Here is a 27,242-nt window from a genome sequence, read left to right on the forward strand (position 1 = left end):
AAAAAGTTAGAGAAAATATAACATTAAGTTGAGAAATTAACAAGAGAAAAGAGAGTTAAAAATAAGATAAAAAATGTTGGAAATTGATGGATGATGTGGCTCAATAGGAGCGTAGCAACAATAAATGCTACGCTTCAACTTTTTGATAAATATAGAATAGATGTTGATTTTATAGGTGAATTGTAAATTGATGTGTTAAAATATATAAGCTTTTTGATGTGTCAAAATAACTTTTTATTTTTTTTTAGCACAACTAAAAAAATCAAATGCACTTCACTTATTTTGCTAAATGAGAGGAAGACTTTTGATAACGACACTAGTAACACATAAAATGATGTTTCTTCAATCGGTTGGAAAGATTCATATTTCCACTGACAATTTTATTTTTCCACTTCTTTAGAAACAGAAAGACTACAGAGCCATGTTAACAAATACTAACAACTTAAACTTGGTGCCACACAAATAATCATTTTTCTTTCCTGAACAGGGCATACAAAATAAGAATTATATTTCAATTATAAAAGAATACTTGTTGTTCAAATTATCATTCAATTTTTTTTAATCCTTTTCTAACTTGAATCTTGAACAAACTGACAATAATTGAAAGTCAGGATCATTGAACATTATATTCTACCTTTTATTGCTTCATATAATGCCCACAACAAAATGCCAATTACAGTATCTCTAACCAAACTCTTAAGAAGACCATCAACCCACCGGTTGGAGCCATCACCATTTGACCTCTTCCCTGCAAGGTCCCGAAATCGCAAGTCTCCTAGGTCTGATACTAGTGCGTAGATCACACCATTCATGTGGCCTTTTCCAATCACCCCCACCACTCTTTTACTGTTATTCACAGCTTTGCTCCTCTTTAGTGACCATGCTAGGTACTGAGAAAGCAGTAGCATATATTTTTTAGATGGAAATTATAGGCCTTAGTAAAGTAGAAACATGATGCACGATTACTATGATACAATGAGTCAGCAAAGATTAAAATTTTCCACACTAAAGTCACCAAAACTATATGAAAATTGTAAGTCCTTGCACAATTTTTTCTTCTTTCCCTCAAAACTCTAATTAAATGAGAATGTACCCATATCTAACATGGAGTTGGACATTGCAGCTTTCTAGTGGTTTTCTGGCTGAGGAGTACTTACAGTGTCTCGTTCGTGTATAAGAGGCTGCAGGAGTGATGGAAATGAAAAACTGAGCTGCTCATAGAGCTGAAAGGTTCCATCATCTGAACTTGGTTCCTGCAATAGGTCGTAAAAATTCTAAAGGAATAATCATGCTAATGTCACCATACTGTTGAACTACGGTCTAAAATGCAAAGAAAAATTGAATATTACAGCTAACTTTGACTTTACATCCTAATAGCTCAAACTTTTGTTAATGCATTTCCTGTTGCTATTGCACTCAATGCTATTTTTGTGGATCTTGTTCACAATTTTATTTTTCCTTTATAAAGGCCTATCCTGCTGGACAATTAATTCCAATCCTTCAGAACAGAAAACATCATTAATAAGGGCATCAGCAAGACATCTACGTGAAATGGGAATATGCACGAAATTCCCAAATGTGTGAGATGCAAAAATAGAGAAACATATGTGCCAAAGAAAACAATTACACAAGATAATATTTACATGGTTTGAAAATTTGCATACGTCTACGAAGTTAGGGATTTCACCATTCTCAAGAGAAAATACAAGATGCAACAGTACAATTTTCTCTCTAAAAAACAACATTAAACCCTAATCTCCAAAACAACAATTTTTCTATCCTGTGCACAGGATTCACAATGGGCTACAAAAAGGGCCAAAACTCCCATTAAAAACCGTGGACTAAGCCTATCAGCCCAAGCCTCCGCTCCAAGGACTAAACCTCAGAGAAACTCCCATTAAAAACCATAAGAATATTATTTCGGTCGGTCATAATCCAAATTAAACACAACTAAGCTCCACAAAACCCAACACTACATCCATGGGTATAACACTAGGATTGATAAAAATAGAGTTGTGGGGAAATTTTTGTCTAAATAGAAAAAGAACAGTAAACTTAAAATGTCTAACAGTCCAATTAATACAAAAATACACTAAGGGTAAGATTTACTACATTTTCACTCTTATGTGTTAATTGAGAAAGAAACACACTTTAACCCTAAAATGTAGGTTTCATTGCCATCCTGGTTGAAACAGCATTCAAATGGTCGAGTAATGGAAGGATCTAAAGTTTCTATATGACAAGAACACCATTTTAATAACATATGCAGTACTGCCTCTTCCCCTTCTTTCCCCCTAGGGACACTGTTAGCTTTTACTTAGGTAACACTGTAAGAGACTAGCCACCAATTTCTATGGTCCTAGCCATGTAAGGCAATATAGCTTTCTAGCACATGTTAGGAATCAGTATATCATCATTTTTCCTTACCTGGTACAACAAACCGATAATGATATCCTACAGGTGAAAACAAATGACTAGGAGATGGTGAAAAACAATTCCTGTAATGAACCCGAGTTCAGTGGAACAAAGGCTTTCTCAAGTTCAATAGATGAAACAGGCAATCCAAAGACTTAAAGTTATCACTTCATTTTCAAACTTCAATAGAGGCGCGGGATCTGTAACAGCCAGGAGATTATGCAGAATCAAAAAATCATATAATTTCAGGCAAGTTCTTTTTTTTTTTTTTTCCCTTTTCTTTTAGTAGTTTAATTTCAGATAGTATAGAACCAATCATTTCTATAGATCTCCCTCCCCCCCCCCCTCCCTTCTCTCTCTCTCTCTCTCTCTCTCATCAGACTTCAACAACGAAAAAATTGGATTACCTAGATGACAATTAAACAATGTAAGGGATCAACCTTGAGACTGTTCCTAGACATATCGGATGATGATGTTATTCCACGAATAACTGAGGTCACCAAACTTAGTTTCTCAGTCCATGTCAAAGACTTCCAAGCCCTTTCAAGCTGCAAGAACACACATAGGAAAAATGGAAATTCTGTTATTTGGCAAATTATGCATAACTAAAAAATCCAGCTTACAAAACAAGAACCAATAAATATACTAAATGTAGAGCAATGATTGCTAAAACAGCAATAAATATGACCAGAAATAGAAGTTAAGAACTAGCTGGATATTTTAGCATCATTTGATCAAGTTGTCTCATGTGTATGCAAGACTTAATACATAGGTCCATACCGTAATTTCAATTGGCCGATCACCCAAAACTATTTGAGCACCAATATCTTCAGATATTTTTCGAGCAGCTCGGAACTACAGTTTATAGAAAATTTTGTAAATCAAGATGCTCCAAAGAAACACATTTATATGGTGCTTTTTAAGTCCTTGATTGGACTTTAGGTTTATTTTAAATATATATATAAATAAATAAAAAACTACCTCATCACCAAAAGGCCGATTGATATCTGAAGAGAGTTTTGAGGAAAAAATCGCCAGCAGTAGACGTAGTGCAAGAGCAGTCTGACCCCCTGCGTTAGGATTTTCAGTAACTAGTTTTCATAGGCACATAATAAAGGTGCAGATCAAATTAAAGCTTACCTAAGTTTATGCTACGACCAACAGCACCAAAAAACCCAGTCCCACTCAATGAAAACATATTTGAACGAAGTTGTTGGCCAACCTCATCATCATTGGAAGTGTACATAATTCCGGCTCTGAAAATGAACTCTGCAACAATTGAAGTTAAGATGTGGATTGAAGATAAACTTGTTTGACAATCATGCTACTTCTTTTTGCTAATGGTCAAGACAATCTGCTCATAAAATTAATCTAATGCTATTTCCAAATAAAATGTGTCTTGAATCAAAAGTAATAAGTTTTAGTCTCTCTGGCAAACCTTGCACTTAGGGAGCGCGGGTGCGGATTCGAGTTCAGGTGCAGTGCGGCGACAAGGCAATTTTTGAAAAAGTAGGACAGGTGCAGCGGGATATGTATATTAATTAATTATAAAATATATTTTTATTTATATTTTCTATATATAGCTAAGCATTTATTTTTTCATATAACGGTAAACATATATCCATTTAAGAGCAATAGTAGATAATAAAGTGGGAATTGAGATGATTTTAGTGTTGTTTCTGTTAAAGTCCACCAACAAAACAGTGTGTTTTGATCTAATCTTTGATGTTTTTTTTTAACAAGTAATTTTGGCTCATATCGGACCAAATTGGGTCCTGTTTCGGACCGTATCGGCCCATATTGGACCGAATTGGGTCTTGTTTTGAGTTGTTACAAACCAAATCGGCCTGAATCAAGCCGCGTCCAAAAAAAAAATTTGTCCACAGTCGCGGGTGCAGCCGCATCCACGCAAATCCGACTTGGGTGCACTACCCAAATCGGCCCATCCTTGCTTCCTTGCCTTGCACTCTATAAAATTAATTTCCTGCATAAATGTTGATTCTTTTTCTTGCCCTTCGTTGTATGTTATTTGCAAGTGTAAAAGGTGTTCTAAGGTTCATGTATGCACCATTTTGTAAGTAAGTAATGTAGCACCCTCATGGCTTCAAACTCAAGCCATTTCATTGGATTTAAGCAAAGTGATTCAAGATGTCTTCAAGAGTGAAGACCTTCCCCTGACCTGTACTGCATACAGAGGTAAGAGTTACAACGGTTATTGTAAATCATCTTAAATGTGAAGCTCAATGGTTCTAACTCTAGAAAAACGAGTGGACGGTACTAGACTACTAGTGCCTACTGTCAATTGCTAACTACTAGGGGCAACATATGGCACTCCACACATAAGTGTAAGATGTACATGGACTCCTTCAAATGTCAATGACAAAAATGAAAGTAAGGACAATCATGCTGAGTACCCATGTAGATTCACTTAAATGACCCCTAATTGTTGTCTCACTCTCACCAACATGGTTGAGCTCAACCTGGCATGGATTGGAAACCATCAAAAGTTGGGATTCAAAGGAATTGAGTAAAACCCCCTTAAAAGGAACAACCATCTTGGACAAGGTTGTGTCCTTCCTATCATATAAATGCAATCCGAGAGAAGATTTTACTGTCATCTAGACTGTAAATCAGAGATTCCTGGTGAGATTGCTGGCTTTATCCTTGAAAATTGGCACTTTCCAGTGGTCAAGGATATTGATTTATAAACTATGATAGTAATGATTGTTAGAATCCTCACAATGTCATTTCCATTTAAAAATTTGTCAAACACCTTCCCTCGCAAGTTGTAGGGCAAGTGGTAAATATTGGAGAAATAATAATAACATAAAGAGACATCATTAATCAAAAAAACTTGTAAGTTTGGTTCAAATTTTGTTATATTAACTCCACTCACAAGCATATATCCAACAGTAAAAAGCCCTAAAAATTTCGTAACAGTAGCATTTCTCCATTCTGAGGAAATGTCTTTTATAGAGCAGCATTTTAGAATACTAAACAACATCCTAATGCATTCGGATTTGACATCTTCAATAAACATTCAAAATTTGCATCAACAAACTAAATTCAAACCCCAAAAAAAGAAAAGAAAATCCCAATTACCAAATCACACTTGCCTGCTTCTACATAGCTCCACCACTACATTATCAGGCTTCACAGTCTGCACAACGCGCTCAACCTCCACAGCTGATCCCTCTGATATATGCGTAGTTCCAACCAACCATATCGCCTCAGGCTCCACAAACTCGGTCCTCCATGCTGGTACAGGACCATACTGACTTTTCTCAATCAATACCAAGCTCCCATTATTAGCCAAATCAAGCAACTGAGGGTGAGTTCGGGCTATTTTGGCTCTAGAGTCGTGCATAATTTCTGTTCTAAAATCAAAGTCTGGTGGGGGTGGCTTGATTGAAAACTTGGATGGTTTGATAGCTTTTGTTTTGAAGAAAAATGGGTTGGTGGTGAAAATTGGGAAGGTTGATTTGAGGTTCTCCATGGATAAGAATTAAGGAGTTAGATGTGTTTGGTGGACTAAAAAAATTGGAGCACTAGTTTTCTTGAGTTTCAGAATTTGGATAAGGCAACTAACTTCAACGACCTTGATTGTCCCACTTGCGGTAACTTGGTCTTATATATATATATATATATATATATATATATATATATATATATATATATATAAGTTCTGGCCTATAAAGAGTAAATGGATGTATTAAGTGTATTAATTTAAAATTTAAAATTTTTTTGTAGAAAAAGATTACAAAAAATGAATTAACCTAGGCTGCGTTTGTTTCACATAAAAATGCTTTTAGGAAATTATTTTACACCCTCATATATGTTTGGTACTCACAGAAAATACGATCAAACAAAAATTCAGCAACCCGTTAACTATAAAATAAGCTACTAAAAGTGTAAAATCATTTACACTTTGATTTTACCTTCAAACATTTTTAGGAAACCACACCTGAAGAAAGAGAACTCAAGCACACTCCTCACACGGTCCAAAACCCATCTTTAAGCTCACCTCAGCCAAGCTCCAACTAGCTAAGATCATGTCGCCCCACCGCCCAGATCACGTGCTAGCCAAGCTTCCTATTTTTTCTCTCTCCTTCCTCGACTCTTCTTCTCCCTCTTGCTCAACGTCACCGTCATCTAAATCGAAGCCTTGCATCTCATTCTCGTCGTCGCCACCCAAGACCGATCTCGTCGCCGCCGCTGAAGATCGATCTCGTTGACCCCATCTCCATCTCTTTCCCGATCTATCTCTCTTTCCCTCAATCTCTCACTCTTTATTCCACCCTCTCTCTCAGTTTGACCAAGTTTAGCTTGTGAATGAATGGAGCTAATGGATTTTTGATTTGTTAACTGTATGTACTGAAATTTTTCATTATAAAATTTGTTTGGAAGCTGAGAAAATGGCTGGGAAAATGTGAGAAACTACTAGAAATTTGGGTTTTTAGAATGCAATCAAACACCTGAAAACATTTTCTAAAATAATTTTCATAATATAGCCAAACACTTGAAAATATTTTATTTTCTCAAGAATATTTTTACCAGAAAATATTTTACACTGAAACAAACGCACCCTTATTTGACAACTTTTATATTTTTTTTTACAGGAGTGGTATTAAAAGACTTTGATTTTGGTGATCGGAGGCAGAGAATGATTAGATTAGTAAAGTGATACAAGAATTATGGTACATAACATGTGTGCTTTTTTTTTTTTTTAATATTCAAACATGCGTGCTATTTTGAGGACAGTGATTTTGACAGGACTAATGCGCATCACGTGGAAGCTAGCTAGATTTTGAGTTTTGAGGACCTTTTGGATTTGTTTCAAAACCGTGTTTAGAAACTACGAGAAAGTTATCAAATAGTTGAAAAGGAAAGGTATTTGCTAATACAGGAAACTATCCCATTATGTTTTTTATGTTGATTTTATTTCCATACGGATAAACAACCAGTAATTAAAATATAAAAAAATGCTAACGAATACTCTTAGAATATTGGTTAATAATTTATTTAAAGAAAGTTTTTATGAAAAAAAAAAAACAATTAATGTTTTGACAATATTTTTCATTTCTCATAAAAGTTATGTCAAAACTAAATAGATTGTTAACCAATACTCTAAAGGCATTTGTTAACATGACCTTAAAATATACTATTATATTAGACGATATTTCCATTTGTAGAATTGAATTTTTAAGGGGAAAAAAAACACTTCCCCTTCTTTATACTGGGGTAGTTCACAATTCCCCACTTTATCTTTGAAACCAATTAATTTCCCTATTATATTTGAAAAATAAGCAAATGCTCCCAATTTGTTACTTTTTCAGCTAAATCTAATGAATTTTTTTGAAGAAATTATAGTTGAACACCATAAGGAAGAGAAAGAGTTAAAGATTGCATTGTTGGTTTCTTAAATTTCATTCGTAATCATTGTGATTTTATTGGATTTAACTAAAAAAGTAACTAATTTAAGGTATTTGTTCATTTTCTAAACTTAGAGAGGGGGAAAGGCTTTTTACCCAATTTTTAATGTTTTCACTGGAAGTATCATATAAGCTACAAAAGGCTTGGGAATAAGAGTATAGTTTAGATATAATTCTTAAAAATAAATCAAATATCCTCCTTTCATTGAAAAAAAGATGCAAAAATCATCCATAAAAAAAATTTGAGTATTTTCAAATTTCTAAAAAACCAAGCATGGTATAATTACATTTTCAAAAGTCAATATTTCCAAACAGGAAAGGCTAAGAATCAAATTTCTGGTACCAACCAAGACTAGGACCAATTGTTAAAGACTTAGTTAGAACTTTACCAAAGGTCCACACAGGGACAGAGCTAGAACTTTAAGTTAGGGGGTAGTTTTACTATTGGTTGTGTCTGGTGGTTTCAACCTCTAACACAGATACTACTTAGCTGTTGATTTTTTTTTTTTAATGGATAAGAACAAAATTATTTTTGTTTAGAATTTTTTTAAAGGGCAAGTTTGTTTATTTTGGATAAAATTAGTTAATTGAGCTTCTTTTTTTCTTTTTTTTTGTTGAGCTATTTTTATGGGGCTTGTGTATTTTGTTTTAGATTTTAGATCTATAAATTTTTTTATGGTCACTAAAATGAGAAAAATGCTGGAGGTTTAAACTTTTTTATAAATTAATAATGTGATAAGTAGTTACTAGTAAATAAAAAAGTGATGTAAATAGTAGGCCCATATGCGAACCAATAAGAATTTACTACAAAAATAGTTTGTAAAAAAGTTCGTGAGTATAGTACTATTCTTAGAAGAATTAATGGTGTTGTTTAATGAAAACAAAATGTAATTTTATAGAACAAATTTACTAAAATTGATACACATGCATATAATAATATTTAAAAAAAAAAAAATTGGAGCACTGTTGCCCCCTAGTCCAATGATGGCTCTGTCCATGGGTCCACACAATAATAAAGGAATACATTTAATTGATGGTACCATAATTACTTTTTTATTTTCTTTTTAAAGTTCACAGGTATGATCATTGGCTCCAGCTCACTCAAACTATACTCATTAATGGCATGAGACCACCTGCATAATAGTGGGACTTATCACTACTAAAACAGACAACTTTAAACTTGCAAATAGCTAAGTCATGAGGGTTCATACCAATAATCGATTCTACGATTAGCATAATTGTTTTCCTCCTTAGAAAAGCAAACTCCAACAATGATACTCTAATAAGACAAATCACTCCTAAATTTTATCCATAGAAAAGGACTAGGATTGGTTAATTTTATTGGCTAAAATCCATAAAACGATCTTCTAAAAATGAAAAATGATTCCTAACACTCAACAACTGGATGAAAGTTCAAGCTTTAGATTCAAAGCATATTGCAGTTGCTCAAACTATTAAGCAATAGTCTACTACTGTCTACATCATATCTCTGTCAAAACACATGAGCTCCATAAAAGCTAAAAAAAAGTCGTACTATATATTCAGAGCAAAATAAATACAGAGTGGTAGGTAAGCACGAACAAAGACCAATGATCAGCAACAATAAAAATCATCAATGAAATTATTGAAATCCAAGGTTCTGAAGGTTCCATGTTCTTTAATGCACACGAGAGAAATTGAAACGTTTGGAAAACCAGATAAATTACAGCTAATTTTGCTTAATTGTAACCCAATACGTGTGCCCACTTCTTCAATTCCTTAAAAAAAAAAAAAGTACCAAGCCACGAATTGCCCACGCTTTCTCCCATTGCTTCACATTCACTTCCTCTTATAAAATCCAACAATGAATACCTCAATTCAAATCACATTAAGCAACCTTAAGCTCTCCAAAGTCCAAACATTTTATCACAACCCCCCAAAAAAGAAAAACAAAAAAAGAAAACCATATTATAAACTTTTTGCCACATTTCAACATCCGTACCAAAAAAAACACATACTATATACCCATATATGCATGGCCAGCAATTACAATCCTTTTAACGTGCCCCAAAATCCGAATGACACACCAACTCCAACTCCTGATGCCGATGCCACGTCACCAAGACTCGCACAATCTCCAGGTGGGTCTTCGGGTCAACCCGTATTGTCTGGGAGGCACTCGATGTATCGGGGGATTCGGAAGCGGAGCGGCAAATGGGTATCCGAGATTCGCGAGCCACGTAAAACGACGCGCATATGGCTGGGGACGTACCCGTTGCCGGATATGGCGGCGGCGGCGTACGACGCGGCGGCGCTGGCTTTGAAGGGGCACGACACGGCCTTGAACTTCCCGAATTCCAGGCTGACGTACCCGACACCGGCTACCGCGTCGGCCAGCGATATACGTGCCGCGGCGGCGAGTGCGGCGGAGGCGGCGAGGGTGCGGACCGAGTCGGAGAGCAGTAGCCGAGGAGGAGCGCAGACGAATGTGGAAACGGCGAGTCGCGTAGAGGAGGAGTTTGTTGATGAGGAAGAGTTACTGAACATGCCGAATTTGCTGGTGGACATGGCGGAGGGAATGCTGGTGAGTCCGCCGAGGATTGAGTCAAAATCGTCATCGGATGAGTCTGGTGGAGGTGGAGATAATTTATGGAGTTATACCTAAATTAAATAATGTGTGGTGCTGTTTTTTTTTTTTTTTTTTTTTTTTTTAAATGCCGCGGAATCTCGTTAAGGTAGCATATGCACGAACCTTTGTCAAACCCATGTACGGCCAATTTGTACTGGCTTTTTAGTTTGGGATTTGTTCTTCTTTTTTTTTTTTTGGTTGAATTAGCTATTAGGATAAGCTTCTCCATGCTGGGTTTTGTACTACTGAAGCGTGCCTGTAGCTAGGCAGGTTGGTAGAAGAATTAGGTGCTTGATTTTGCAGTAAGTGAGTAATGTCGTTTTGCTGCTGCTATTGTGGCTGGTTGTTGTTGTTGTTGCTGCTGCTGCTGCTGCTGCTGTATATATATGTTAATGTTATGTAGTAATATGCTGGAGAGTTTCGGTAAAGTCTGAAGAGACTTCTGAGTACTTTTGCAATGTGTTATTACTATTATTGGAACTTTCTCAAGTTTAGAGCATTTGCCAGTGATAAAATTTTGCACTTTAAAATTTTACTTTTATCAATTTTATAGTTTTACTTTATTGGGAAATGTTAACAAATATTGCTGGTACTTTTTAACGTTTTACTTTTTGTGTTTTATTAAAAAAAAAATTAAATTGTCAGAAAAATTGTCAAAAGAAATAAAAAATATTGTAAAAAATTGAAGGGCTGTTAAAAAGTTAAAAAAATTATCTAAAATTGTGTTGTTAACGGTACTGATACAACCCTTATTATAGGTTAAACATCAATAGTTTTATTTACTTTATTACTTCATTTAAAAAAAAAATTATTATTATTTTTTAATTTTTACTTTTTTCCGTTGTGTCTTTTATTTCTCTTCCTCTTTGTTTCTCTCTCTTCTATGAAGCAAGATCAACCACCAAGCAAAACCCATTGCCAGCACAACCTACCGTCACAATCCACAGCCATAAACTCACAGTCCCAAAAAAAAAATCATATCAAACGCACCAAAAAACCACTGCAACTCTAATTGGAAAAAAAAAAAAACCAACCACCACCACAAACCCACCTCAACATCCACCACATACCCACTTCAAAAAGCATCACTACCAGCTACAAAATCGCCACAACCCACCACCCACTCCAAAAGCACCCACAACCAGCCACCACAAACACTCACAACCCACTGCAAAATTTTTTTCCTAAACCCACCACAAACTACCACAACCACTGAGGATGAAATGTTTCCTCAACCCCAAAAGTATAAGCAACTTCAACACTACCAATTTTCATCATTTCCTCTATAATTTCTTTGACATGTAGAAGATCACATCACAAAGACTTGACCATTACAGAAAATGAGCAGGCAATATTATCTACATATGCCAAGAGGGAGGGAGAAGCGAGAGAGAGAGAGAGAGAGAGAGAGAGAGAGTAGAAAAGGGAGAAGATTGAAGAGAGGAAAAGAGAGAGAGAACATTTTTTTAATGAGAAAAAGTACCCCATCAAATAAACTATATCTTTGTTTTCCCTTGGAGCTACGGTGAACTCTTAAAGATAGCAGCTATTCTATCTTATTTTACTATTTTAAAAAATTATTTTATCAATTATATTATCTTAATTTTATCAATTATATTATCTCAAAAAATTATTTTATCAATTATACCATCTCAATTTTTATTTTTAAATACAATATATTAAAATAATATAAATTATACAATAATAAAAAATTTTCTATCTCTCATTTTACTCTAATTTTTGTCACTGCCTCTCTATCTCAAGCACACTACCACCAACAACAAATGCGCCACCACACCAAACCACACCACCACCAACGACAGAGGCACCACCACACCAAAATCACCATCACAACAAACACGTCGTGACCGAAGAACCAACTAGCAAACCCACTGTGACCCACCCAAACAAAACCCAAAAACCACTACCACCACCATCACCACTGTGAACCCACAAATGAGCCATTTAAAATTTTAAAAAAAACCCACCCCCACCTCCACCACCATGAACCCACAAAAAAATCCAATCCAAAATCAGTATCTACCTTGCACATCGGAACCCACATCAAAACCCACCATTCGGAACCCACATTGGAAATTATCAATCTCTCTCTAATTTCTATCCCTACTTCTCCCTCACTTTCTCAATAACCAAACAAACAATCACCACACGGTGCGAATCAGTCATAGCCCCAATCCAAACACCAATCATAACAAACACCAGCCTCGCCACCATAAACAATCACCATCAGTCACAGCCCCAATCCAAACACCAGTCACAACCATAATGAGAATCCAAGGACAGAATCAAACCCAAGCCAAAACCCACCACCCCATATCCAAATGGACACCCACAGCAAGAATCACCAAGAAACCCATAGCAAGAACCAAAACCAAAAACTGGCCACCATGCCACCACCACCAAACCCACCAAACACCGATCTCCACGCCGGTCTCTATGCCGATCTCCACACCAGTCTCCACATCGGTCTCCACGCCGATCTCCACCGTGCTGATCTAAATGCCACCACGCCACCAGCCTCGCGACCACGCCGATCTCAAAGAAACTAATTTTATTTTTGCATATATGAGAGAGAGAGAGAGAGAGAGAGAGAGAGAGATTGGAATGTGACCATTGAAACAGAGAGAGGGGCCAAACCAAAAGAAACCAAACGCCAGTCTCCACATTCGGACTGAGGCTTCACTGCTACAGAGAAAGAACCAGAGAAAATGAGAGAGAATTATATGTGGAAGGGGCAAAGAAACGAGAGAGAGATGTGGGAGACAGAGAGACAAAGTGGAGACAACTAGAGGAGAGAGAATAAATTATTAAAAAATATATACAAGCTGCTACAGTATCATCTTACATGTAAGATGGTAACGTAGCAGTATTGTAAAAAAATTTACAATTAGTAGCATGGATGCAGCTTGGTTTTTGTGGGAAAATGGTAAAATTTGCCAACATATGGCAATGCTAATGCTAGTGCAAGTGCTAGTGCTAGTGAGAATGCTCTTACGGGGGATATCGCAAAAATTTTTAGATATAACACCATCATTGTAGCATGTTTTTTAGTATTTGAAGTGCTTAAAATAACAATTTGGTTTTTTAACACTATCAATGCTAAATGCTAATGCTCTTTTAGGATCTATACATATATATTGCTTTTTCTTTCTTCGTCTTTTAAGGAAAAAAAGTTATTAGTAGGTATTAGATTTTATGATTATGAGGTTATAGTGACATAGTGTGTGTGTGTGTGTGGAAGAGAGGTTATTATTGAAAGAAATTCACCTGTTGTAGTGGGTAACATATAATAACAGCTTAGCACACCAAACATAAGAAACAACCCAACATCATATCTCTCAAATGCCATAAAAATTCAGCATTTTGTACTGCAAGGTACCATGTCTCATTAATAAAAGATTAATCTTATTTTAAATTTTAGAGGTTTTATGTTAAAAATAAGAAATGTAATGTGGAGTATATTGTTAAATGTTATATGTTATATTAAAATAGATGTTCATCAAAAAAAAGAATTTTAATAGATAAAATAATTTTTTAGTGTATTAAAATAAAACTCTTTTAGAACAACTAATGTTAGCGCACTAATGTAATTAGCTAGCACATCAGTTGTTTTGAAAATGTGATACTCAATGTTGGTTTATTATGATAGGAAGTAGGAACCATCCAAATTCGAAAAGGTTTTTTTTTCCCCTTTATTATTATATTTGGGGGTGGGGGGTGTCAGGGGGTCAGAAACATGTCTCTGTTCTAGACCCCCATGGTCCTGTATAACCTTGTCCTATTAATTTCTTTATAAGCATTTGAAAATGAAAGATTGAAAGTGGGACTTGTACGAACTTTCTGACAATTAAAGAGGTTGCATAGCTGCAGAGAAGTACCAAAAGAACCAGAGACGGGGAAATTGGAGCCTCAAGGCTCAAGGGCTAGTGGCTTTGTTGAGGGATCAAACTAATAGGGACACTACTCGCTACAGAGTATAGAGATAAGCTTCGGGGTTGTATCACGGGAGCCTTTTAGCAAGCTTTCTTCGACAGGGATATGCTTGAGAAAAAGTGGGTCTTTGATGATGAAGACCAAATTGAAGAGGGTTTTCGTCTTCCTTCTCTCCTAGCCATAATTTGTCTTTCATAGTAAAGGTATTAGGTATATAACCATTTGAAACCTTATGGCATTTTTTCTCAACGAAAGTGAAAGCGGTAAGAAATATAACACGTAACCACAAAAAAAAAAATCCTAAAGTTGCCGGGAGACCCTTAAAAACTCTAAAACACTCCTAGCTTGAAAAATCTAATTCATGTTAAGCACAAAATTAGATTAAAATTATCAAAAAAAAAAAGCAAAATTGAGAAAATTACAAAATTAAATTCTACGATTATATTAGATGTCCCAAAAAGGTAAGACCTTATTCTAAATTTTAATTGAAAATTACTCCAATAATAAAAGAAAAAATACAATAAATAACGAAAATGATTAATTAAAGGCCTAAGCGAAAGAATTCACCAGAAAAACAGTGTAAGTAATTGCTATATAAGGTATGAGTTTTGATTCTCACAATGATTCTTTGCAAGTCACGAAATTTCACGTGGTTTCGTCCTTAACTCCTATAATTTCTACTATTACTTTTTATCTTATGAACTTCTTTTGTGTTAGACGGTCTCTTTATTTAAGAAATGTTTGTGCTATCTATTGGACCTTCTCCTATCAATTTGGGCTTGGGTTCATTCGAAGCTACCTATCAAGTGCTACAGTTAAATAATTTATAGCAAATTAGTAGTTTCATCAATCAAGTTCTCTAAGTTGATTCCCACACTATTCTTGGTTCTAGAAGCAGGTTTGTTTGGTTGTGTTCAGGTAAACCATGATGAGCTACTCAAAACATTTATGAAGATTGCAAAATATGCTCAATTGAATTTTTATAAGGGTATTGGAAGCATGTGTTTCATGTATGGTAGACTTGGCTACAAGAAAGAGTAATACTAATACCCATAAGTTGTTCATGATGTTGCTATGCTTAAGTGTGAGAACCTCGACCCATAGCACCTGGAGTTTATGGGTATTGCCCTAGATAATGAGTCTCAAATTGGAGGCTCAATTGACCATATTTATTTCCCTAAATTGAGCAAAGTAGAATGGAGTCGATTATTATTGGGATAAAATCAAGAAACCCAATAATATATGTATTTTATTAACTAATCTAAAATTACATTATCATAACAAAAATATGAAATAAGAAAATTACTTAGCTTTTACCTTGTTGCAAAATAAAGAAAAATTGCATTGCTTTTATCTATAATTACAAACTAAGAAAATGTAAAATTACTTCTTATTTTTTTATGAATTAAAGCAAAATGCAAACTTACATTGGACGTGAACTAATCTAAATCCTTTGATTTAGACTTGAAGGCTTAGCGACATACTAATCTTGCCCAATCTGAAGATGTCTCCTAGGAATTAATGGCAAATGATCACTCCCATCAAATAAAATAAAAAAAAATCATAAATCAATGTCATGTCATACATTAAACAAAAATCAAGGAATGAGTCAAATAAGAGCATTCGTATCAATCTATCTAAAACTTTCTATTTATTATACTTTATTTTATTTTACACGACTACTTTGGAAAAACACCCCCATTAAATTATCTATAACACTCTCCTTTTAATTTAAATAATATTTTCTCACTTTTTTTTATTATTTCACACCTACGCACGGTCCTACCCACCTTATCATACACACCAAATTCATTACTTCTCTGAACACTCTTTCTCTTTCTTTTTCTCATTCTCCTTTTTTAGTAGAGAAGTTCTAGTGTCACAGCAAAAGGCACAAGTTGTGGTTGGTGAAGGGGTAGACCCACCATCACTCTCCACCAACCATAACTCGCCATGTGGCAAGTTGTGGCACAAATTGTACCTTTTGTTGTGACACTAGACTTTTTCTTTTTCGTATGCATCTTCTTCTTCTCATTTTCCTTCTCCTTCTTCTTCTTCTCCTTATTCTTTTGCAATTTGAGTTTGATTATGGGCTGTCATTTTGGGTTTGCAATATGGGTGGTAATTTTGGGCTGATTTTTCCACTTTTGTGGGCGGTGATTTTGGGCTCTCCATTGCTACTTCTTCTTCTTTTTTAAATTTTGGGCGAATTTTTCCACTACTCTGGGCGGTGATTTTGGACTCTCCACTGCTACTTCTTCTTCTTCTTCTTCTTTTGCAATTTGGGTTTGATGATGATTTTTTTTTTTTTTTTTTTTTTTTGGGGAGAGGGTTTGATGAATTTGAAATGTAGATTTATTATAAGTTTGAGGAATTTGATGATTGTATAAATTTTTTGTTGGATTTGAGAGAAGAAAGAGGGTAGAGGAAGAGAGAGAATCAGATGAGAGAGGAGAGAGAGAAAAAAAATGAAATAAAAAGCTACAATAACCGTGTAAATTTACATAGTTACTGTAGCAATAATAAAAATGCACAATATTATAGAGTGATTGATGTAGGTAAATTTTGAGCAAAAATATGTAAAATTATACACATTTTCTATTTTTTTACGCAATTATTTTGCAAAAACACTTCCATAAGATTATCCATAATACACCCTCTTTTATTTAAATAATATTTTTTTTACTTTTTTTTAATTATTACACACCTACCCACGGCCCCACCCACCTTACCACACACTCCAAACTCATTAATTCTCTGAACACTCTCTCTTTCTTTTTTGTCTTCTCCTACTTCTTTTTTCTTCTTCTTCTTCTCCCTCTCCTTTTTCTTTTGCAATTTAAGTTTGATTATGGGCAATTATTTTGGGTTTGCAATTTAGGTGGTAATTTGGGCAGATTTCTCTGCTACTGTGTGCAGTGATTTTGGGCTCTCCGCTGCTACTTCTTCTTCTTCTTCTACTTTTGCATTTTCTTCTTCTTCTTTTGCAATTTGGGTTTGATTATTTATATGGATTTGATGATTTTTTTTAGGAGAGGATTTAATGAATTTGGGATCTAGATTTAGAATAAGTTTGAGAATGTGGTGATTTGTATAGATTTGTTGTTGGATTTAAGAGAATATAAGAGGAGAAAGAGAGTAGAGGAAGAGAGAGAATCGGATGAGAGAGGAGAGAGAGAAAAATGAAATAAAAAGCTACAATAACCGTGTAAATATACATGATTAGTGTAGCAATAGTGAAATGCACGGTATTATAGAGGGGTTGATGTGAGTAAATTTTGAGCAAAAATGTGTAAAATTATGTACCTTTTCTATTTTGTAATGATTGGTGCAAGTGCTCTAACACGTGAGATTACATAAAATAAATAAATAAATGAACCTAAAAAAAAAAAAACCTGAATACCTGAAAACAAACTTCACTATTTCAATTCACATGACCAAGGAATCAAACATAGAAAATTCACGCATAAACATGTAGATCCAATTCATGTTGATAGATTATCATATTTATCATTACATGAATCTTTATTTCACCCAATTTTTATGAAAAAAAAAAAGGTCATGGAATTGCCTTCTTAAGGTCATATCTACTCATGTATGGCAAGATGATGACAGATCTTAACTCAAATGACCATACTCTCAAGAAATCATCTACATGTTCATCACATCCTCATGTGAAATTCCTAACTTCATGCTATAACTGATCATGATATGCAATTCAATTAAATGACATCAAGAGGAAATCATTCATATTACAATTTAAGTGATCAACCTTAAGACTCTTCCTGGACATATCAGTCGATGATGTTATCCTACAAATAACGAGGACACCAAACTTACTTTCTCAGTCCATATGCCAAAAGATTTCAAGGCCTTTCAAGCTGCAAGAACACAAATGGGACAAACTGAAAATCTGTTATTTGTTTCTCAAAAAAAAATCTGTTATTTGGTATTATGTATAACTCAAAAATCTAGCTTTCAAGACATTACCAATAATTTATTTCTAAAAGATAAAGCATAGTATTTATTGTTACTACATTCCAGTTGAGCCACATTAGCAGTCACGTCATTATTCTTTTTATTTCAAATTTTCCAATATTTTTTTTTAAAACATTTACTTATCTAAGGTGACTTCAAAACTCCATTATTTAAAAATTAAAAAACTTTTAACCATCATTTTTATTATTAATTTTCCAACATTTCTCTCTCATTTTTAAATTTTCATTTCCCCACTACTTTTGAACTTAATATCACTCTTTATTTATCCTTTCATCTTCCTTTATTTTGATTCTTATTATTCTAATCATATTACTATAAATTTGACATTTTCTCTTTTATTCTCTGTGTAGTTTTCTCACACAAAAATTGTTACTTCTCTCTCTCTCCCTCTCAATTTGTTTTTTTTGTTTTTTCTATTTTTTATTTTTATTTTTCTTACATCCATACTTTAGGTTGATGAATTTGTGTTAATTAGAACTCTACTTTGAATTGATACAATTTAGTTTTGCATTTTAAGTTATTATCTTTTTTATTGTTAAATATTATCCTACTGCATTATACATATAATATATAATAATATAGTGTTATTATATTACATAACATAACTTTGATAATTTGATGTTTATTGCTATATATTTTATTTTTACTATTTTTTCTTCTCATCATATTTTACTCAACATTCAAATTTAATAACATCCTCCATATCATTAAATTATGCAACACAACTCAAGAAAATGGCTAGACACAAACCTGCCTTCTTTACCATGTATTAGGGGAATTAAAATATTTGTGTGATAAAAGGCCATAGAATTTATAATTTAGATAGCATTCTTTGAATGTGTTTGGGCCTACAGATTGAGCAATTTGTAAACCTTTATCATAGATATATTAATTTTTTTTGCCACAAATTTAAATCAAGCAAACTTAATAATTTTATATTATGTGTTAGCACCTTCTCTACTTCTTCTTATTCTTCTCAAAAAATTATGCATCATCTTTAAAGGATGCCAACAATATTGATCTTATGGGAAAAGTTACAAAAAATTTTGAGAAAAAAATGTTTTATATTACAATCTACTAAAAATGCATTTTAAATATTTAAACATTTCTATTTTTTATATCACTAGCACGATTTACCGCTACCACATGTTGTAACTTAAGTCTTAATATTCTTAAGTTCAACCAAAAAAATAAAGTTGTCACAAAAAAGGAGTTCATGTAAATTTTTTTGCAAGGCCACCAAACTTGATTATTTGTAAGGCCACCAAACTTGATTATTTGCAAACTATGGAACCACTCGCAACAATATTACATAGTTATATAGTTCCAGCTAAAGTAATCAAGCCTACTTTTAGTTTTCAAAAAAACACATATTTACCATCTACCAATGGTTAAACATTTATCTCAGGTAGTTTTAACTTTTCATCATATAATTTTACCTTTACATATTCATCTACTTTATTTTAGACTTCTCTAAAAAAAACTTTAATTTAGATATTTGTAACTAAACAATGAAATAATGATTCATGAAGAATCAAAAACAAAAACAAAAAATATTATCTATACTTATTCATCGTGTTCTGTTGTAACTCTACATATAATTTTTTATATATTCATTTACTTTAATTTAGATGGTTATAACTAAATAATGAAATCTATGGACAAGGTAATTAAAATAATTGCACGATGGTCACTCTATAAATATTAAGTGTTTGTGGGGTATGGGGAGCAAGGGCTGGAGTTCAAGTCTCCGGAAGGGAGCTTCACACACATATACACTTAGATTAGACTAGAGTAAAATTTCTATCTTGTATAAAAAATAAAAAAAATAAAACATATTTCTACTCTTCAAAAAGTCACCAATTTTTTTTTTTCAAAAAAAGGCCTTTTACATTTTCTTGGAAATTCATTTAATTTTAAATAAAATAAAATAAAAAAAAACTTGGACATACCACTAACCTAACCACTTCATACTTAAAAAAAAAAAAAAGGCTCATTATTATTTCCGTTAAGATATTATGGATATCTTAATTAATTGAAACCAGACTAGAGAAATCCCTTTTATATTTCCTTGAAAATTTATAAGGAAAAAAAAACTTTTGATATACCACTAACTTAACTACATTTATAACTATTTAAGACATTAATGAAATTACAACTAGCAAGGGTACATACAAAGTAACAAAGAAAAAATGAAATGAAATTTAACGTCAATTTAGTAACCGTTTAATGGAAAATATAGAAGTGGTCAAGAGGAGTAAAAAAATAAGATAGATAACCATATAGAGGACATTAAAAACTTTACAGTTCAATAAAACCAACCATTACATTCACTAAATTAAATCAATAATCAACAATTATATATAATAATACAAAATTTAAACTTAAAACTAATCAAACTCTCATTAGGGAAATTATGTTTCCTATCATCACTAAAAATGAAATGTTCTCCAATAATAATAGAAATTATATAAGAAATAAAATTGAAAAATTTTATAATCTCATTTTTTGAAATTTCATGTGTGTGTGTGTGGGCGCGTGTGTGCGCTCTTATAATTCTCATACACCGTGACTTTTTAAAATGTAATTAATGAATAATTCAACCTCTCATTTAATGTCTCTGTTATGCAAATTAGTTACCAGCAAATATATGATAATGGTCCATAACATTACATATGAGATCATGAAAAATATGATAAAACTAATTATAAAAAAACAATCTTTACAAAGTTTAGGATGTCCAAAATAGTATTTTATCTAAAAAAAATTATCACGTACGTTGTACGCACCTACGACTAATATACCATAATTGCTAAAATAGCAATCAATATGACCAGAAATATGAGCACCAACTTCTTCAGATACTTTTTAAGCAGCTCAAAACTACATTTTAGAGAGAAAAAAAAATTATAAATCAAGAATTCGAGATGCTCTAAAGAAAAACATGTGTAGCATTGTAAGTCATTTCTTAAGTACTTGTTTGGATTTTCTAAAGCAAATACTTCATCACAAAAAGGACGGTTAATTTCTGAAGAGAGTTTTGAGGAAAAAATCACCAGCAGTAGACCTACCCTTGCCCTTAGGATTTTCAGTAACTAGTTTCTATAAGGCATATAATGAAGATGCACAAAAAACTCAGTCCCACTCAAAGAAAACATATTTGAAAGAAATTGTTGGCCAAGCTCACCATCATTGGCAGTGTATGTAATTCCAGCTTAAAAATGAACTCTGTAACAATTGAAGTTAAGATGTGGATTGAAGATAAATAAATTTGACAATCATGTTACTTCTTGTTGCAATCTGTAAAGACAATCTGCTCAAGGAAATTAATCTATTGCTATTTCCAGATAAAATGTGACTTGAATTCAAAAGTATTATTTAGTCTCTCTAATAGACCTTGCACTATATTAAATCAGTTTCTTGCATAAATGTCGGCTCTTTTTGTATCTTACCCTTGGTTGTATGTTATGTGCTAGCGTTAAAAGGTGTTCTAAGGTTCATGGCTGCAAACTCATACCACTTCATTGAATTCAAGCAAAGTGATGCAAGATGCCTTCAAGGGTGAAGACCTTCCCCTCAACTGCTTCGTATATGGAAGGAAGAGTTACAATAAGGTTAGCCTAGTTAGGATGGTTATTGTAAATCATTTTAAATGTGGAGCTCAATGGTTCTAATTAAAGAATTGAATGTTATTAGTGCCTATTCTCAATTGCTAATTATATGGGGCAGTGTGTGTGTGTGTGTATATATATATATATATATATTTGAAACTTCACATATAACTAACTGAATAATACCTCTCAGTTTCATCAATTTCATGATTAAGACTTTATTTCTAGATCTAACAGTGTTCAGACTGTCAATTTTAAATAACATGGTCATGTGTACACTTTTAGATTTGTTTTAAATATAGAGAATCATTTTCCATTAGTTTCACTTAGACAGATGACTCCTTTGAATGTCGATGCAAAACATGAAAACAAGGACATAATGATAACCTCTTATGCTTGTCTCACACTCACCGCACTCCACCCCACCCAAAAAATAGAAAAAGAAAAAGAATAGGAAAAAAGGAATCTCATGGGTGGATCAATCATATAAATACAATTCCATGGGAGATTTTATTTTTTGTCTAGACTGTAAATCAGAGTTGGGATTTCTTGGAAACTATTGACCACCATAATTATGTGAAAACTTGTCAAACACCTTCCCTTGAGCTTGACATGGAAAGGCAAGGCAACCGGTAAAAAGCTCTCAAAATACTAAATTCATGATTTGCATCAACATACTAAATTCAAATTAATACACACACACACCCTCACATATATCCAAAAACCAAGTCACACTTACCTGCTTCTACATAGCTCCACCACCACATCGTCCGGTTTCACAGCCTGCATAACGCGCACAAAATCCACATTCCACAGTCGATCCTGAGATTTACGCAAACAACTGAGGGTGAGTTTGGGCTATTTTGGCTCTAGATTCATTCAAAATTTCTGTTCTGTGAAATCGAAGTCTGGTGGGGGTGGCTTGATTGAAAACTTGGATGCTTAGGAGGTTTTGTTTTGAAGAAAAATGGGTTGGTGGTAAAAATTGGGAACGTTGATTTGAGGGTCTCCACGGATGAGAATGAAGGAAGACATGTGGGTTTTGTGTCCCTTATGAAAATCAGAGTTTTCTTTTGTGTTTCAGAATTTGGATAAGGCAACTAAAAACTAACGGCCACGACCGTGAGCCTAGAATAGAAAAGGTAGTCATTAGTTTAGAGTGACAAAATTTTTTCACAATTATTAAGATTAATAGTAGGTATCCATAAAATGACACAATTTTTATTATAACTCATTATATGATAAGTTATAAATAGTAAAGATGTGTCTCCACATGAACCTACCTTCACATTTCTACTACTCATAACTGGCCATGTGACAAGTTGTGGTAAAATTGTGTTATTTTATGTGTCTTTAACATTATTCAGTAATTAATGATGGTAAGTTGATAATAGTATAAAAAAATGAGCAAAATTTAGGTACAATACTTAGGTGTTGTTCCTTAAGTTCAAGTTCGGCTGAATAGTAAAAGCAATAGATGCAGTCACCTAAGGCCCAAGTAAAAAAAATGCCCCAAAATTTTAACCAATACTGTTATTTATAATCAATAAATAAAATAATATTTTTTTATCAAATGAAAAAAAAATACTACGTCTACAATATTTTTCACAATACTTTTACAACAAATATTAAATAATAGATTGCTACAACCTGTTATTGATGGCAAAAAATAATTATCGTGGTGTTTTAAAATAGAAAACAATAAGCAACTTAAAACCTAGGATTTGTTGTGAAAAATATTGTGAATGTTGCACTTTTAAAAAATAAAATAATAATAAGAATTGAGGTAGCAAACGTTTAATAGTTTTCATCTAGGTCTACCATTAATCCCACTCATTTACTTACCACTATCAATCTGCCACATCAACAAGTGTGAAAAGTTTTGTCAAATTTTTGTGTCTATAAAATTTCTAAAAAAAGAAAAAATTCTACGTTTTGTATATTAATTAGTAGTAATTTTGTATCTAAAACAATATAATCAATTTTCGACTTAGGCCCCTAAATGCATCAAGCCGTCACTACTTAGGTTCCTCTCTTAAGATTCAACTGTATGGATTTTGTCTGATAGAATGCGAGTATATTTTTTAGTTAAATAGTTATATGGCTGAATTTTAAGATGAAAGTTTAAGGAACATCACCTAAAGTATTGTACCTACACTACAAAAAACGCGCGCTATAGCCGCGTTTTTTAGCCGCGTTTATAAAAAAACGCGGCTATACCTGACCTATAGCCGCGTTTAAAAGAAACGCTGCTATAGACCAAACCTATAGCCCTGTTTCCTAGAAACGCGACTTCAGACCCAACCTATAGCTGCGTTTTGTTAAACGCGGCCATAGGTTAGGTCTAAAGCCGCGTTTCTAGGGCCTTGAGCTGCGTTTTACGTCCGGACTATAGCCGCGTTTATAAAAACGCGGCTATAGGTCCAGACAAAAATATTTTTTTTAAGGGGTGCTATGTACAGTAGAAAAAAATTTTTATAAGAGAGGGTTATAGCCGCGTTTCACAAAAACGCGGCTATAGGTCCAGTCAAATATTACACATATTTTAGAAAGATGACCTGTGTATCGAAATAAATTTTTTTTTTAATACGGGGGCTATAGCCGCGTTTTCAAAAACGCGGCTATAGGTCCATATATATTTTTTAAAACTGATGCCTTGTGTATCCGAATAAATTATTATTTTTATATAAAGGCGGGGCTATAGCCGCGTTTTCAAAAACGCGGCTATAGGTCCAGTCAAATAATATATATATATAAATATTTTTTAAAAGGATGACCTGTGCATCCGAATAAATTATATTTTTTTTATAAGGGAGGGGCTATAGCCGCGTTTTCAAAAACGCGGCTATAGGTCCAGTGAAATAATATATATTTTTTTTAAAAGGATGAGCTGTACGTGCGTCCAAATAAATTATTTTTTTAATATAAGGGAGGGGCTATAGCCGCGTTTTTGAAAAACGCGGCTATAGGTAACACCAATAAAAAAACCCGGAACCCCACTTTCCCACCTACCCCCACTCTTATCTTTTCTTTCTTTATCTTTTCTTTCTTTCTTTCTTTGGTCATTCTTTCCCACCTACCCAGAACCCAGAAATTTCTTGGGTTCTTTCTTTCTTTCTTCTCTGCAAGTCACGCCCAGCTCTCCTTTCTTTCTCTCTTTTTTTTTTTTTTTTTCCTTCTTCACTCCAACACAGCTCTTTTTTTTTTCTTCGTTTCTTTACTGTTGCTTCTTCTTTTCTTTTTTTCTCTCTTTCCTTCTTTTTTTCTTTCAATACAACGCACACACCGGTACACTCCACACCACCATATACTTCATTTTTCAAGCAAGGGTCACTGGAAAACTTCATAAGAAAAGCTAAAGGCTCACTCATCTCTACTATTTGAGGTAAAAATTCTCTAATTTTTTTTACGGGTATTATACTTTTGCTAGAAGTTATTTTTGCTATTGTGTTGCTGATATTGTGATTATGTTTAAATAGGTCTGTGTTCTTGAGCTTTTGTGTTCTTTGAATGGATTTAGTGTTAAATTTGGGTTGGTTTTGTTGAATGAGAGGAGATTCATGGTTTGTATTGTTATATTTTGGAGAACGTTGCATTTGTACTGTCAGTATATTGTGTTTGATTTTGAATTTTCTGGGTGTGTTTGATTTTAAACTTTTTGGTTTTGTGTTTGATTTTAAATTTTTTGGGTTTGTGTTTAATTTAAAAAAAAATTTTGTTTGAATTTTGAATTTTTTGGGGAAAAAAAAACCCAGAAATTTTTTTTTTGTTTTAAAAAAAAGCTGAATTTTTGAATTTTTTGGGGGAAAAAAAACCCCAGTAAATTTTTTTTTTTTGTTTTTAAAAAGACCTATAGCCGCGGTTTAAACGCAGCTCAAAGCAGGTTTGTAGCCGCGTTTTTTAAAAACGCGGCTATAGGTCGCTGACTATAGCCGCGTTTTTAAAAACGCGGCTATAGGTCGCTGACTATAGCCGCGTTTTTAAAAACGCGGCTATAGACCTGAAGCCTATAGCCGTGGTTCAAAAACGCGGCTTCAGGTCTGGTCTATAGCCGCGTTTTTAAAAACGCGGCTACAGACCCGCAGGGTCTGTTGCTGCGCCGCTTAGGCCGGGGTTGTAAACGCGACCATAGAAAACGCGGCTTCAGGTCTATAGCCGCGTTTTCGGTGTCTATAGCCGCGTTTTTGAAACGCGGCTATAGACCCCGTTTTTTGTAGTGCTAAATTTTGTCCAAAAATTTTGAGGTTAAGGTAGATCTAAGTAAGAATCAATAAAATGTATCAACTCAATTGTCATGAAATGATTTTAGTTAATTTATCTGATATAGTCTCTTGGCTAAATAATTTTAAAAAATATTTAAAAAAAAAAAATCAATTCTCATAGAAATATTTTGTGAAAATTGTTGTCAAGCATTACTAAAAGTTCAGTCATTCCCTTTGATTGCCTTACACATGTCTGCTTTATTCTTCTCTCTTTTTTTTATCCCCCAAATTTCTGATAAATAAGGAATCTTGATTTTGATTGTTCAAGATAGAAAATTATCAGAGCTATGATAACATGTGTACAATTTAAGGATAATGATTTGATAGGATTTATGCGTAACACGTGGATTCTTTTTTTTTTTTTTTAACCTGCTTTCAAAACTTAGTTTAAGAATGATGTGTGTGTGCGCGCGTGTATTAGGATGAGATTATTTTCATTTTAATTTTAATTGTTTCAAGATAGACGAAGAATGATTAGACAAGTAATCACGTGTTTAGAATATAAAGATAATTATTTTATAGCGTAACATGTGGAAGCTTTTAGACTTGGTTTCAATATGGTGTTTAGAAATTATGTCTGCATTTGGATAAGCTTATTTTCATCAATTTCTTGTGTTTAGTGCGTAAAACTATATTTGTATCTTAAAAAATAGGATATTTGTATCGTGTTTAGTGCGTAATAACTCGATAAATCTAAAGTTGAATCCACTGGAAAAATGGAATTGATTAGCAAACTACAAGAGAATAAAACTAAAATAATAAAGTTTAATTGAAAAGATTTTGATGGTTTGGTAAAGGAAATTTAAATTGAGAGAAAATAATAATATATTAAAGCACTAAGGTTTAGGGATCCACACATAACATATCTAGGTTGCGTTTAGATATCGCTTATTTTGCTCAGAACTGAAAATTGTAAACTGAAAACAATAAAAAATAATAATTTCCTGTTACTGTTTACACT

The 27,242-nt window shown here is 33.4% G+C and overlaps 2 protein-coding genes across 10 annotated transcripts in view; one reads left to right on the forward strand and one right to left on the reverse strand.

Moving 5' to 3' along the window:
• Positions 1-491: 491 nt before the first annotated feature.
• LOC142619575 (uncharacterized) overlaps positions 492-27,242 on the reverse strand; it is a 73,205-nt gene continuing 46,454 nt past the window's right edge. For 2 of the 9 annotated variants that reach the window (XM_075792721.1, XM_075792720.1), the window contains 7 exons: positions 22,759-22,841; positions 3,556-3,671; positions 3,397-3,485; positions 3,196-3,270; positions 2,856-2,963; positions 1,158-1,253; positions 492-890 (listed from right to left, as the gene is read on the reverse strand). In XM_075792721.1, the coding sequence (XP_075648836.1) occupies positions 624-890; positions 1,158-1,253; positions 2,856-2,963; positions 3,196-3,270; positions 3,397-3,485; positions 3,556-3,671; positions 22,759-22,841 (834 nt within the window). In that variant the 3' untranslated portion in view covers positions 492-623. Of the gene's footprint in view, positions 891-1,093; positions 1,254-2,855; positions 2,964-3,195; positions 3,271-3,396; positions 3,486-3,555; positions 3,685-4,483; positions 4,505-5,517; positions 6,020-22,758; positions 23,127-27,242 lie in introns of those variants that run through there. The other 7 variants (XM_075792724.1, XM_075792718.1, XM_075792725.1 and 4 more) reach the window with 7 other exon arrangements.
• LOC142619576 (ethylene-responsive transcription factor ERF027-like) lies at positions 9,705-12,626 on the forward strand. The gene has a single exon (XM_075792728.1). The coding sequence runs from the start codon at positions 9,862-9,864 to the stop codon at positions 10,489-10,491; it is 630 nt and encodes a 209-aa protein (XP_075648843.1). The 5' UTR covers positions 9,705-9,861; the 3' UTR covers positions 10,492-12,626.

The sequence above is a fragment of the Castanea sativa genome, chromosome 12, assembly GCF_040712315.1.
Source record: "Castanea sativa cultivar Marrone di Chiusa Pesio chromosome 12, ASM4071231v1".
Lineage (NCBI taxonomy): Eukaryota > Viridiplantae > Streptophyta > Magnoliopsida > Fagales > Fagaceae > Castanea > Castanea sativa.